This window comes from Bufo gargarizans, chromosome 6, assembly GCF_014858855.1.
Source record: "Bufo gargarizans isolate SCDJY-AF-19 chromosome 6, ASM1485885v1, whole genome shotgun sequence".
NCBI lineage: Eukaryota > Metazoa > Chordata > Amphibia > Anura > Bufonidae > Bufo > Bufo gargarizans.
In genome coordinates, this window is record NC_058085.1 from 346,093,855 (window position 1) to 346,109,226 (window position 15,372).

The 15,372-nt window shown below is 46.3% G+C and overlaps 1 protein-coding gene across 1 annotated transcript in view; it reads right to left on the reverse strand.

The window, feature by feature from the left end:
• Window positions 1-279: 279 nt before the first annotated feature.
• LOC122941129 (ATP-binding cassette sub-family C member 2-like) overlaps window positions 280-15,372 on the reverse strand; it is a 122,493-nt gene continuing 107,400 nt past the window's right edge. The window contains exons 30-32 of the mRNA XM_044298155.1: window positions 3,338-3,504; window positions 2,814-3,008; window positions 280-1,657 (exon numbers count right to left, since the gene is read on the reverse strand). Of these exons, the coding sequence (XP_044154090.1) occupies window positions 1,528-1,657; window positions 2,814-3,008; window positions 3,338-3,504 (492 nt within the window). The 3' untranslated portion in view covers window positions 280-1,527. The remainder of the gene's footprint in view (window positions 1,658-2,813; window positions 3,009-3,337; window positions 3,505-15,372) is intronic.

A 15,372-nucleotide genomic window follows, 5' to 3' on the forward strand; every position in this document is an offset into this window, starting at 1 on the left:
ACCCTCAGCAATCAGCTGTGATCTATGGGGAGATCCAACAACAAATGTGCCCTTTTCCTGCAGCACCACCACAGGAGAAATGAAGCATTACACCTTTACAATTAAATGACTGCTGCTTTTTTTTAATGCATGGATATAACAGGTCCTTCAGAGAAGGACACTCTTTGTAGATGCCCTTCACTTTGGCTTATAGTTTGGGACAGCTGCCTAAAAGGGGGTTTCCAATTGACAACCATTTAGATGCTCTGTCTGGTGACAAATTCCAATTAAGTACCAGTATTCAATTTTAAATGTGTTTAATATTTACATAAATACACAGTAAGACCGTTCATTCACAAAATTATGTAGAAATGAGAAGATAATGGTTATTAGAGGAAGTGACCTCCAAGATGTGGCACTGCACCTGTTGCAAACTACAACTCAGTCTGCTGAATTCTACCCATTGGACAGTTGGATGCACCTGTGGTATCACACCACCTACAGAATATCCATCATGCCTTCAAAGGGAGGTGCAAATGCCTCATAGCAAAAAAAAATTGATACTGGACAAATTCCAAAGAACGGCACCTGAAGATGAATCTCCTTAAACCAGAAAATCCCATGCCCAAAGTGAGCCACAAAGCGTCACGAAGAAAGTCTTATAAGCTACCCACCAGTGTCAAATGACCTTAACATCTTAGATAGATGCAAGTGGACATCTGCCTTATTTGCCATGATAACCCAACATACAAGGAAAAGGGGCACTGAAGCAGAAGAAAATAAATTAGTTCCTTGGATGACCGGGTGCCACAACTAGAATCCCAACTTTTTGCAGCCCATTCTTGCCTGGTTGTTCTTCACCATCATATGCAAGACCAGGAGAAAATAATCCACTGCTGAAACTTACAGTTTGATGGCATACCCAAAGACACAGAAGGTTGTCCCTCGCAAAAATTCTTGGAAAAACTCTTGGTCACAAAACTTAGCCATGGCAGCTTCTCCACCATACATGCAGTAGAAGGTGCCCATTGCATTCCCACACAGCTTAGCTGGCCTGGGGCACCTCCATTAACTTTTATAGCAAAGTTTTTGAAACAGAGACCAGGACAGCCTCCTATGCTTCACAAGTATGATGCTCATATCCATGTATACCCTGGCTTCGCAGTTGAAGTCAATTGCAAGAGATCACATTTTCCCTCAGTCAAAAAAGTGTCTCAAAGATGCAGGATTTAAATATGCCATGTTCCGCCAAAGTACCCAAGACTTTTACGGAGAAGGAATAATGAAGCCATATGGACAGTGCTACAGTCACGTAATTATTACCATATATTCACTTGTTACTATAAATTCAATGACATCACACAAGATTGCTCATCTTAGCTTATAATCCACTTTCCAATTAACAATATTCCCCTCCACTGCTGATAATCTTTTTCCCAAAGTTTACATTGCTTCATGACTTGTCTTGGGTTGGCAGCAGTCAATGCTCAAAGAGTTCTAAGAGAGTCCATGCTGAGGTCTCATCACACACGTCTACATCCTCTAGGCTCACAGTGATGTGGTGTTGGTGTCTTCAATGCCAGCATCTCTGGCCATAGAGGCAAAGTGTCCTTTGCTCACCAGGAGGTCTTCTGGACTACCATATTCTATTATCTTTCCAGCGTCCAACACCATGACCCTAAAAACGAAAAAGACAAAAGATACTATTTTACTACTATTTTCCATTTTAGTTGTTTTAAAACCTGGAAGTGTCCATGATTTTCTAAGATGAAACTTGGAAAATCACTAGGACTTCTAGCAAAACAACTACAACTCTCGAACAGTCCTGGCCCTGGGTTACAGCTCGTAGTCTGCCTTTAATGTACTTACTCATTGAAGTACATATCCTTTTATTGTAATAGGGGACAGTATCTACTCCGGTCAAGAACTCAGTGGACTTGAAATGTGACAACCACTTTTTATGAGTCAGATATATGCTTACAGTTGTCAGTTCCCTTCAAACATCATGTGATGTCAATGAGGTGTGGTGAACATTGGTCGGGAAAGTCATACAAAATGCCAGAACAGAGTATACAGCAACTATGCAATTAAATAACCTAGAAGGCCACGAGAGGGCGACTTAAGGGTCCTTTATACAGAGGCTAGACGATCCAGGCAGAGCTCAAGCATTTTGTTTATAATCTAATCTAACAGTGATATCTCAGGAGATAGCCTCAAAACATCTTCGCGACCTGACAATCATCACACATGGCCCCAGGATCTGGCCTCAACACAGATCCTGACACTTAAGTACACAACAGCAACTACAACTACCACCCCCAACTGCCTCTACTTTGTCTCTCCAAAATTACCTCTGGCTGGTAGGTCTTTGAATAATTAGCAGTCCCCAACCACCCTTCTACTTATCAGCCTAGCATCTTCTAGAGGGTCCTTGAGCAAAAGGTGAAGAAGTCCACGCTGACCCCTACTCCTTCACCACATTCCAAGGAGTTCTGTCTCTGGACAGTCTGCAGGATGTTTATCTTGTGAGGTCCCCAGTAAAGGCCCACAGGTTTACATCCCCTTTCCCCTTAATATGCGCAGGACAAGTGAAATAACAGGATCCAGAATCACAAAGCAGATGAGGGGTCGGACACAGGGGAGAATCTAATAAAGAAACAAGGTCACTAACAGGACAACACATTATGAGTAGAAATACACCAAACATGAGGCCCTGTCAAACCATGGACCGTGCCTACAGAGGATGTCAGCTATGACTCTGCACTAACACCTATGCTGCCCAGTGTCTGACATGATTGAGCCTAAGAAAAAGGGATGATAAGCAGTGTCCTCACTTGTTACTGTCCATGATGGTGTGCAGCCGATGTGCAATGGTCAACACTGTGCAGTCTGCAAATTCACTGCGGATGGTCCTCTGGATTAAATTATCAGTCTCCAGATCCACGGCGGCCGTTGCTTCATCCATAATGAGGATCTTGGATTTGCGAAGTAGCGCTCGAGCCAGACACACCAGCTGCCTCTGCCCGACACTGCACACAACAACATTTGTGAGGGAAATGCAAGACAATGTACACGTTTACAAGTTCAATTTTCCAATGAAAACGGGATATAATTTGGACTGAAGTAGATTAAAAGTAGAAGAGCATGACAAGGTGTGAATGAAGATGTGCAGAATTTGGTAAATTACTAAATCTGTGAAATTAACAAATCACAAAAAATACAAAGTGGCTCAATAAATGTCATTTAGCCAAGTGGTGGTGGGGGGCGGAGCAACTTGTGTCTTAAGATTTGTCTGTCAGAAGGAGCCTACGGGGATCAACACAAGATAGGAGACTCCTCAGTGCTGCTGTGCTCTTACCTTAGGTTCTCTCCTCCTTCGCTTACTTCGTAGAAGAGCTTTTCCTGCAGCTCTTCTACATATGGCTTGAGGTGAGAGAGTTCAAGAGCTTTCCAGACTTCTTCATCCGTGTACTGATTGAATGGGTCCAAATTCATCCTCAGTGTCCCAGAGAACAGCACCGGGTCCTACAGAGGAAAAGTGCACTAAGTGAAAGGCCAATGGACTGCAAGGCAGTGATATCACTATTGCTTTACGGGAGCCAAACTGCTGTGGTAATCCGCCACCAACTCTTCCACATGTTATAGATATTCATTTGCCTGCAAAATTATGTAATCATATATTTTGTTACCTCCCGTCTATCCCTGAAAATATTGATAATGTTTACAAATTAGTCCCTGTCTCATTGTTTTTCCACCTAAATGACATAAGCACAGATAGTACTGCTGCCTGGTCTCCTTGAAGAACAACCATATAGTACTGCCTCTCTGTCTCTCCTTGTAAATAATGTAGACACAGATAGTACAGTCTCCTTGTGTGTCCATGTATATAATGTAGACACAGATAGTACTTTCTCCATGTGTGTCCATGTATATAATGTAGACACAGATAGTACTTTCTCCATGTGTGTCCATGTATATAATGTAGACACATATAGTACAGTCTCCATGTGTGTCCATGTATATAATGTAGACACAGTACTGTCTCCATGTGTATCCATGTATATAATGTAGACACAGATAGTACTGTCTCCAAGTGTGTCCATGTATGTAATGTAGACACAGATAGTACTATCTCCATGTGTATCCATGTATATAATGTAGACACAGATAGTACTGTCTCCATGTGTGTCCATGTATATAATGTAGACACAGATAGTGCTGTCTCCATGTGTGTCCATGTATATAATGTATACACATATAGTACTGTCTCCATGTGTGTCCATGTATATAATGTATACACATATAGTACTGTCTCCATGTGTGTCCATGTATATAATGTAGACACAGATAGTACAGTCTCCATGAATGTCCATGTATATAATGTAGACACAGATCGTACTGTCTCCGTGTGTGTCCATGTATATAATGTAGACACAGATAGTACTGTCTCCATGTGTGTCCATGTATATAAATTAGACACAGAGAGTACTGTCTCCATGTGTGTCCATGTATATAATGTAGACACAGTACTGTCTCCATGTGTGTCCATGTATATAATGTAGACACAGTACTGTCTCCATGTGTGTCCTTGTATATAATGTAGACACAGATAGTACTGTCTCCATGTGTGTCCTTGTATATAATGTAGACACAGATAGTACTGTCTCCATGTGTGTCCATGTATATAATGTAGACACAGATAGTACTGTCTCCATGTGTGTCCATGTATATAATGTAGACAGATAGTACTGTCTCCATGTGTGTCCATGTATATAATGTAGACACAGATAGTACTGTCTCCATGTGTGTCCATGTATATAATGTAGACACAGATAGTACAGTCTCCATGTGTGTCCATGTATATAATGTAGACACAGATAGTACAGTCTCCATGAATGTCCATGTATATAATGTAGACACAGATCGTACTGTCTCCGTGTGTGTCCATGTATATAATGTAGACACAGATAGTACTGTCTCCGTGTGTGTCCATGTATATAATGTAGACACAGATAGTACTGTCTCCATGTGTGTCCATGTATATAATGTAGACACAGATAGTACTGTCTCCATGTGTGTCCTTGTATATAATGTAGACACAGATAGTACTGTCTCCATGTGTGTCCATGTATATAATGTAGACAGATAGTACTGTCTCCATGTGTGTCCATGTATATAATGTAGACACAGATAGTACTGTCTCCATGTGTGTCCATGTATATAATGTAGACACAGATAGTACAGTCTCCATGTGTGTCCATGTATATAATGTAGACACAGATAGTACTGTCTCCATGTGTGTCCATGTATATAATGTAGACACAGATAGTACAGTCTCCATGAATGTCCATGTATATAATGTAGACACAGATCGTACTGTCTCCGTGTGTGTCCATGTATATAATGTAGACACAGATAGTACTGTCTCCATGAATGTCCATGTATATAATGTAGACACAGATCGTACTGTCTCCGTGTGTGTCCATGTATATAATGTAGACACAGACAGTAATGTTTCCATGTGTGTCCATGTATATAATGTAGACACATATAGTACTGTCTCCATGTGTGTCCATGTATATAATGTAGACACAGACAGTACTGTCTCCATGTGTGTCCATGTATATAATGTAGACACAGATAGTACTGTCTCCATGTGTGTCCATGTATATAATGTAGACACAGATAGTACTGTCTCCATGTGTGTCCATGTATATAATGTAGACACAGATAGTACTGTCTCCATGTGTGTCCATGTATATAATGTAGACCCATATAGTACTGTCTCCATGTGTGTCCATGTATATAATGTAGACACGGATAGTACTGTCTCCATGTGTGTCCATGTATATAATGTAGACACATATAGTACTGTCTCCCTGTGTGTCCATGTATATAATGTAGACACAGATAGTACTGTCTCCATGTGTGTCCATGTATATAATGTAGACACAGATAGTACTGTCTCCGTGTGTGTCCATGTATATAATGTAGACACAGATAGTACTGTCTCCATGTGTGTCCATGTATATAATGTAGACATAGAACGTACTGTCTCCATGTGTGTCCATGTATATAATGTAGACACAGATGGTACTGTCTCTTTGTCTCTCCCTGTAAATACATTAGGCACACATAGTGTTGCCTCCTTGTCAATAATGAAAGCACACATAGCCTCCCTTCATGGTAATGATGGAGACGCTGACAGCACCACCTCTCTGCTTCTCCATGTAATTAATCTAATAGCTGCAGAGAGATTCCTCCATTATTCATTCATTAACAGTGTAACTAGGTCTTATACTGTATGTGCTGATGCTTTTTCCATTTCTTAAGTTACTTTATCAGATTTCTTATTCTGTCTTGTGACATTTACTACATAGTTTGCTTTATGTCACATTTCTTGATTATTAACTGACAGGCAGATTTATTTTCATGGTGCTCTTGGATACAACTCGGAGCTGCTCTGCACATTCATTGTATGCAGTGGATTGACAGCAGAAGATCTGTGCGGTCTTTAAGAGCAGAGAAACTAAACGATTCTGGGCATTTATACTCATACGTGTTCCTATAGCGCAGTGGTCGGCAAAGTGCGGCTCGCGAGCCACAAGCGGCTCTTTAGAACCTTCACTGCGGCTCTTTGGTGCGGGCTGGCGGGTGGGCGGTCGCGCAGCCATATCGCGCCGCTCAAGCTGCTTGCAAAATGTCCGTCATGCGCCTTCTGCCCCGTCTGTCTGCTCCTTCCACTTTATGAATGAAGCAGGCAGGCGGGGCAGGAGGCGCATGACGGAGGGAGAGATGTCACGCTGCGCACAGCAGCAGAAGGGCGGGCAGCGGCGCTCTAGTTCGGCTGCCCACTGCCGGCCATGTGAGGAGTGGTGAAGAGGCCGCCGCTCAGGAGGAGCGAAATGTCCTGCAGCAGAAAGGTGGGAGCTGACCCCGGTGTGTGCACAGCGCCGGGCACTGCACCGGCCCCGCCGCAAGTGTCCCTGCCTCCTCCCTTCCCCCCACTAATACATTACTTTACTTACTAGAAGGCACTTATGGGGGATATCTGTGGAGGGCACTTATGGGGGATATCTGTGGATGACACATATATGGCATCTTATGCTATACATGTGTCATCCACAGATATCCCCCATAAGTGCGTCATCCACAGATATCCCCCATAAGTGCGTCATCCACAGATATCCCCCATAAGTGCGTCATCCACAGATATCCCCCATAAGTGCGTCATCCACAGATATGCCCCATAAGTGCGTCATCCACAGATATGCCCCATAAGTGCGTCATCCACAGATATCCCCCATAAGTGCGTCGTCCACAGATATCCCCCATAAGTGCGTCATCCACAGATATCCCCCATAAGTGCGTCATCCACAGATATCCCCCATAAGTGCGTCATCCACAGATATCCCCCATAAGTGCGTCATCCACAGATATCCCCCATAAGTGCATCATCCACAGATATCCCCCATAAGTGCATCATCCACAGATATCCCCCATAAGTGCGTCATCCACAGATATGCTCCATAAGTGCGTCATCCACAGATATGCCCCATAAGTGCGTCATCCACAGATATGCCCCATAAGTGCGTCATCCACAGATATCCCCCATAAGTGCGTCATCCACAGATATGCCCCATAAGTGCGTCATCCACAGATATGCCCCATAAGTGCTTCATCCACAGATATCCACCATAAGTGCGTCATCCACAGATATCCCCCATAAGTGCGTCATCCACAGATATCCCCCATAAGTGCGTCATCCACAGATATCCCCCATAAGTGCGTCATCCACATTACATCCACATCTGCAGACAAGTTTAATAAAAGTAAAAAATTATAAAGATAAAATGAAATAATAATCAAGATCCAAATAAAAGAAAGTACATATAAAAGTATGTAAAAACACACTCTGGGCTCATGCCCACGAATGTAAGGGTGCCGCGCCTGTGCTGCGGACCGCAAATAGCGGTCTGCAATGCACGGACACAGACCATGGGGCAGCTGCATGAGGATCGCGGACTCATTCAGATGAATGGGGTTCGCAATCCGCATCCGACTGCCCGCACTGCAAAAAAGTAGCGCATGCTGAAGTGAATGGGTCCATGATGCGGGCTGCACACAAAAAAGTAGTGCATGCGCTACTGTTTTGCGGTGCGGAGGCACAGCCAGAAGCACCACGGAAGCACTCTGTAGCACTCATATCCCAGATCCTGGACTCATTGAAGTGAATGGGTCCATGATGCGGGCTACACACGGCCAGTGCCCGTGTATTCCGGACCCGCCGTATGCTGCCTGCAATATGGCAACGGCGGGCACACGGTCGTGTGCATGAGCCCTAATAGCCCTCACTGGTACTGTTGACGCAATATTTTAGGTTTTAAAAATCTGGCTCTCGAAAAACAAAATTATCGTGGTTTTGGCGATATTTGGCTCAGTTGACAAAAAAGTTTGCCCACCACTGCTATAGCAGATTAGAATATGTAGAAGAATTTGATGTCATCCCTCCACGCACAGTTGGGGGTCACTTATTTCTCATGCTAAGAAAACAAGGTGACTCCCATTGTTGGGTGAGCCGCTATTGTGTCCACATCACAGTGGTCTCATTTTTTCTGGCATCTTAATAGTTTCCAGCTCACAGATTTCAAATACTTCATGTGATTGATGTAATCCTTATATATATTAGATATCCACATGCTGTAAAGCCGCCTGTGAAATTTTATTTACAAGCTAAGTCTTGCCAGGAAACCCCAAACATGAAGAAAGTGGAGGGAAGCAAATGTAATTTTAGTAAACAGTCGCCGCTCACTATGGCTTTACATGTGTAACTGCTGCCACCTAGTGTTAGGTTTGATAAGTGCGATCTGTAAAGCAACGCACAGCGCCTTTATACACGCAGCTATGGACAGACGTAGTCATTTGGGGTGTGGGATCTGCTGATGATTTCAGGTACGGCCACACAGCTATTTTGGGCATGGCAGTGTAGCAGGGCTGCCACAGAAATGAATCAGGTCACAGCGCAGCTCGCAAGTAGGCTGCAACTGCAACATCCCAATCTCCAAAAAATTCAGCAGTTTGATATATTTTTTCCAATCCGTGTGTCGCAGCACACCCCATTCATTCCTACGGCAGACCTCTACACTGCAAAATTTGGGCCCACCATCCACTTAATGTGCACTAATGTACATGCAAAATCTGTAAAAGGGTCCCCGCCTACCATATGACATTTGTAATACTGGTGTCTTTGTGTGGCATCGTGCGCCCCATCAGACACCAGGGCCTGGGTGCAGCAGTCACCTATGCACAGCTTTGCCCCAGTCTGGAGAAGTGGGGGTTAATAAGTCAACCATGTTAGATTTTTATCATTATTTACTCTATAGAAAATCACAGTTTCTAAGGCCATTAGGGGTGATAACTAACACTGCATGTCTATAAGGGAGCGTGTAATTTTTTTCACCCTTGAACATCATTTTTTGTTTTTTTATTTTTATTTAAACCAATCCATTATTATGTGTTGATTAGAGTTGAGCGAACACCTGGATGTTCGGGTTCGAGAGGTTCGGCCGAACTTCCCGGAAATGTTCGGGTTCGGGATCCGAACCCGATCCGAACTTCGTCCCGAACCCGAACCCCATTGAAGTCAATGGGGACCCAAACTTTTCGGCACTAAAACGGCTGTAAAACAGCCCAGGAAAGGGCTAGAGGGCTGCAAAAGGCAGCAACATGTAGGTAAATCCCCTGCAAACAAATGTGGATACGGAAATGAATTAAAATAAAAATTAAATAAATAAAAATTAACCAAAATCAATTGGAGAGAGGTCCCATAGCAGAGAATCTGGCTTCCCGTCACCCACCACTGGAACAGTCCATTCTCAGATATTTAGGCCCCGGCACCCAGGCAGAGGAGAGAGGTCCCGTAACAGAGAATCTGACTTCATGTCAGCAGAGAATTAGTCTGCATGTCATAGCAGAGAATCAGGCTTCACGTCACCCACCACTGCAACAGTCCATTTTCATAAATTTAGGCCCAGCACCCAGGCAGAGGAGGGAGGTCCCGTAACAGACAATCTGGCTTCATGTCAGCAGAGAATCAGTCTGCATGTCATAGCAGAGAATCAGGCTTCACGTCAGCCACCACTGCAACAGTCCATTGGCATATATTTAGGCCCAGCACCCAGGCAGAGGAGAGAGGTCCCGTAACAGAGAATCTGGCTTCATGTCAGCAGAGAATTAGTCTGCATGTCATAGCAGAGAATCAGGCTTCATGTCACCAACCACTGCAACAGTCCATTGTCATATATTTAGGCCCAGCACCCAGGCAGAGGAGAGAGGTCCCGTAACAGACAATCTGGCTTCATGTCACCAGAGAATCAGTCTTCATGTCATAGCAGAAAATCAGGCTTCACGTCACCCAGCACTGTAAGAGTCCATTTTCATAAATTTAGGCCCAGCACCCAGGCAGAGGAGAGAGGTCCCGTAACAGAGAATCTGACTTCATGTCAGCAGAGAATTAGTCTGCATGTCATAGCAGAGAATCAGGCTTCACGTCACCCACCACTGCAACAGTCCATTTTCATAAATTTAGGCCCAGCACCCAGGCAGAGGAGGGAGGTCCCGTAACAGACAATCTGGCTTCACGTCAGCAGAGAATTAGTCTGCATGTCATAGCAGAGAATCAGGCTTCACGTCAGCCACCACTGCAACAGTCCATTGGCATATATTTAGGCCCAGCACCCAGGCAGAGGAGAGAGGTCCCGTAACAGAGAATCTGGCTTCATGTCAGCAGAGAATTAGTCTGCATGTCATAGCAGAGAATCAGGCTTCACGTCACCCAACATTGGAACAGTCCATTGGCATATATTTAGGCCCCGGCACCCAGACAGAGGAGAGGTTCATTCAACTTTGGGTAGCCTCGCAATATAATGGTAAAATGAAAATAAAAATAGGATTGAATGAGGAAGTGCCCTGGAGTCCAATAATATATGGTTAAGGGGAGGTAGTTAATGTCTAATCTGCACAAGGGAAGGACAGGTCCTGTGGGATCCATGCCTGGTTCATTTTTATGAACGTCAGCTTGTCCACATTGGCTGTAGACAGGCGGCTGCGTTTGTCTGTAATGACGCCCCCTGCCGTGCTGAATACACGTTCAGACAAAACGCTGGCTGCCGGGCAGGCCAGCACCTCCAAGGCATAAAAGGCTAGCTCTGGCCACGTGGAGAATTTAGAGACCCAGAAGTTGAATGGGGCCGAACCATCAGTCAGTACGTGGAGGGGTGTGCACACGTACTGTTCCACCATGTTAGTGAAATGTTGCCTCCTGCTAACACGTTGCGTATCAGGTGGTGGTGCAGTTAGCTGTGGCGTGTTGACAAAAGTTTTCCACATCTCTGCCATGCTAACCCTGCCCTCAGAGGAGCTGGCCGTGACACAGCTGCCTTGGCGACCTCTTGCTCCTCCTCTGCCTTGGCCTTGGGCTTCCACTTGTTCCCCTGTGACATTTGGGAATGCTCTCAGTAGCGCGTCTACCAACGTGCGCTTGTACTCGCGCATCTTCCTATCACGCTCCAGTGCAGGAAGTAAGGTGGGCACATTGTCTTTGTAGCGTGGATCCAGCAGGGTGGCAACCCAGTAGTCCGCACAGGTTAAAATGTGGGCAACTCTGCTGTCGTTGCGCAGGCACTGCAGCATGTAGTCGCTCATGTGTGCCAGGCTGCCCAGGGGTAAGGACAAGCTGTCCTCTGTGGGAGGCGTATCGTCATTGTCCTGCCTTTCCCCCCAGCCACGCACCAGTGATGGACCCGAGCTGCGTTGGGTGCCACCCCGCTGTGACCATGCTTCATCCTCATCCTCCTCCACCTCCTCCTCATCCTCGTCCTCCAGTAGTGGGCCCTGGCTGGCCACATTTGTACCTGGCCTCTGCTGTTGCAAAAAACCTCCCTCTGAGTCACTTCGAAGAGACTGGCCTGAAAGTGCTAAAAATGACCCCTCTTCCTCCTCCTCCTCCTCCTCCTCCTCCTGGGCCACCTCCTCTTGCATCATCGCCCTAAGTGTTTTCTCAAGGAGACATAGAAGTGGTATTGTAACGCTGATAACGGCGTCATCGCCACTGGCCATGTTGGTGGAGTACTCGAAACAGCGCAACAGGGCACACAGGTCTCGCATGGAGGCCCAGTCATTGGTGGTGAAGTGGTGCTGTTCTGTAGTGCGACTGACCCGTGCGTGCTGCAGCTGAAACTCCACTATGGCCTGCTGCTGCTCGCACAGTTTGTCCAGCATGTGCAAGGTGGAGTTCCACCTGGTGGGCACGTCGCATATGAGGCGGTGAGCGGGAAGGCCGAAGTTACGCTGTAGCGCAGACAGGCGAGCAGCAGCAGGATGTGAACGCCGGAAGCGCGAACAGACGGCCCGCACTTTATGCAGCAGCTCTGACATGTCGGGGTAGTTGTGAATGAACTTCTGCACCACCAAATTCAGCACATGCGCCAAGCAAGGGATGTGCGTCAAATTGGCTAGTCCCAGAGCTGCAACGAGATTTCGCCCATTATCACACACCACCAGGCCGGGCTTGAGGCTCACTGGCAGCAGCCACTCGTCGGTCTGTTGTTCTATACCCCGCCACAACTCCTGTGCGGTGTGGGGCCTGTCCCCCAAACATATGAGTTTCAGAATGGCCTGCTGACGTTTACCCCGGGCTGTGCTGAAGTTGGTGGTGAAGGTGTGTGGCTGACTGGATGAGCAGGTGGAAGAAGAGGAGGAGGAAGCCGAGAAGGAGGAGGTGGCAACAGGAGGCAAAGAATGTTGCCCTGCGATCCTTGGCGGCGGAAGGACGTGCGCTAAACAGCTCTCCGCCTGGGGCCCAGCTGCCACTACATTTACCCAGTGTGCAGTTAGGGAGATATAGCGTCCCTGGCCGTGCTTACTGGTCCACGTATCTGTGGTTAGGTGGACCTTGCTACAGATGGCGTTGCGCAGTGCACACTTGATTTTATCGGATACTTGGTTGTGCAGGGAAGGCACGGCTCTCTTGGAGAAGTAGTGGCGGCTGGGAACAACATACTGTGGGACAGCAAGCGACATGAGCTGTTTGAAGCTGTCTGTGTCCACCAGCCTAAATGACAGCATTTCATAGGCCAGTAGTTTAGAAATGCTGGCATTCAGGGCCAGGGATCGAGGGTGGCTAGGTGGGAATTTACGCTTTCTCTCAAATGTTTGTGAGATGGAGAGCTGAACGCTGCCGTGTGACATGGTTGAGACGCTTGGTGACGGAGGTGGTGGTGTTGGTGGTACATTCCCTGTTTGCTGGGCGGCAGGTGCCAACGTTCCTCCAGAGGCGGAGGAAGAGGCTGAGGCGGCAGCAGCAGAAGAGGCTGAGGCGGCAGCAGCAGAAGAGGTAGCAGGGGGAGCCTGAGTGACTTCCTTGGTTTTAAGGTGTTTACTCCACTGCAGTTCATGCTTTGCATGCAGGTGCCTGGTCATGCAGTTTGTGCTCAGGTTCAGAACGTTAATGCCTCGCTTCAGGCTCTGATGGCACAGCGTGCAAACCACTCGGGTCTTGTCGTCAGCACATTGTTTGAAGAAGTGCCACGCCAGGGAACTCCTTGAAGCTGCCTTTGGGGTGCTCGGTCCCAGATGGCGGCGGTCAGTAGCAGGCGGAGTCTCTTGGCGGCGGGTGTTCTGCTTTTGCCCACTGCTCCCTCTTTTGCTACGCTGTTGGCTCGGTCTCACCACTGCCTCTTCCTCCGAACTGTGAAAGTCAGTGGCACGACCTTCATTCCATGTGGGGTCTAGGACCTCATCGTCCCCTGCATTGTCTTCCACCCAGTCTTTATCCCTGACCTCCTGTTCAGTCTGCACACTGCAGAAAGACGCAGCAGTTGGCACCTGTGTTTCGTCATCATCAGAGACATGCTGAGGTGGTATTCCCATGTCCTCATCATCAGGAAACATAAGTGGTTGTGCGTCAGTGCATTCTATGTCTTTCACCGCTGGGGAAGGGCTAGGTGGATGCCCTTGGGAAACCCTGCCAGCGGAGTCTTCAAACAGCATAAGAGACTGCTGCATAACTTGAGGCTGAGACAGTTTCCCTGGTATGCATGGGGGTGATGTGACAGACTGATGGGGTTGGTTTTCAGGCGCCATCTGTGCGCTTTCTGCAGAAGACTGGGTGGGAGATAATGTGAACGTGCTGGATCCACTGTCGGCCACCCAATTGACTAATGCCTGTACCTGCTCAGGCCTTACCATCCTTAGAACGGCATTGGGCCCCACCATATATCGCTGTAAATTCTGGCGGCTACTGGGACCTGAGGTAGTTGGTACACTAGGACGTGTGGATGTGGCAGAACGGCCACGTCCTCTCCCAGCACCAGAGGGTCCACTAACACCACCACGACCATGTCCACGTCCGCGTCCCTTACTAGATGTTTTCCTCATTGTTATGGTTCACCACAACAACAAAAATATTATTTGGCCCAATGTATTGTATTCAAATTCAGCGGGATATAAATTTGAGGCCTAGTATTTAGGCGCTTGGTGACCGGTATGGATTTAGTGACAGAATTAGACTTGGAAATGCACAGTAGCGTGTGTGTGAAGTTATTCTGAATGACCCTATGTGCACCTTGAATATTATATACCCTTTTAGGGATAGATTTCAAATAGCTCTGATATAGCAGAAACCACTAAATTATGAAATTTCTAAATTGGGAATTGTATTTCAACCCAGAACAAAAAATGTGCTTTGACGGACACTAAATAACTTGCCCATCCACAACAGTACAGCGGTAACGACAGATTTAGCGGGATATAAATTTGAGGCCTAGTATTTAGGCGCTGGGTGACAGGTATGGGTTTAGTGACAGAATTAGACTTGGAAATGCACAGTAGCGTGTGTGTGTGAAGTTATTCTGAATGACCCTATGTGCACCTTGAATATTATATACCCTTTTAGGGATAGATTTCAAATAGCTCTGATATAGCAGAAACCACTAAATTATGAAATTGCTAAATTGGGAATTGTATTTCAACCCTGAACAAAAAATGTGCTTTGACGGACACTAAATAACTTGCCCAGCCACAACAGTACAGCGGTAACGACAGATTTAGCGGGATATAAATTTGAGGCCTAGTATTTAGGCGCTGGGTGACCGGTATGGATTTAGTGACAGAATTAGACTGGGATATGGCCAAAAAATAACCACACTATTGCTGGTTAAATGCACTTGGTGTGACAGCTTGACCAACCACACTACTGAGGGTTAAATGCACTTGGTGACAGGCGCAGCTTGCCCCTGATGTAGTATATGGCCAAAAAATGAACAGACTATTGCTAGTTAAATGCACTTGGTGTGACAGCTTCACCCTGATGTAGGCTTTAGCCAAAAAACAACC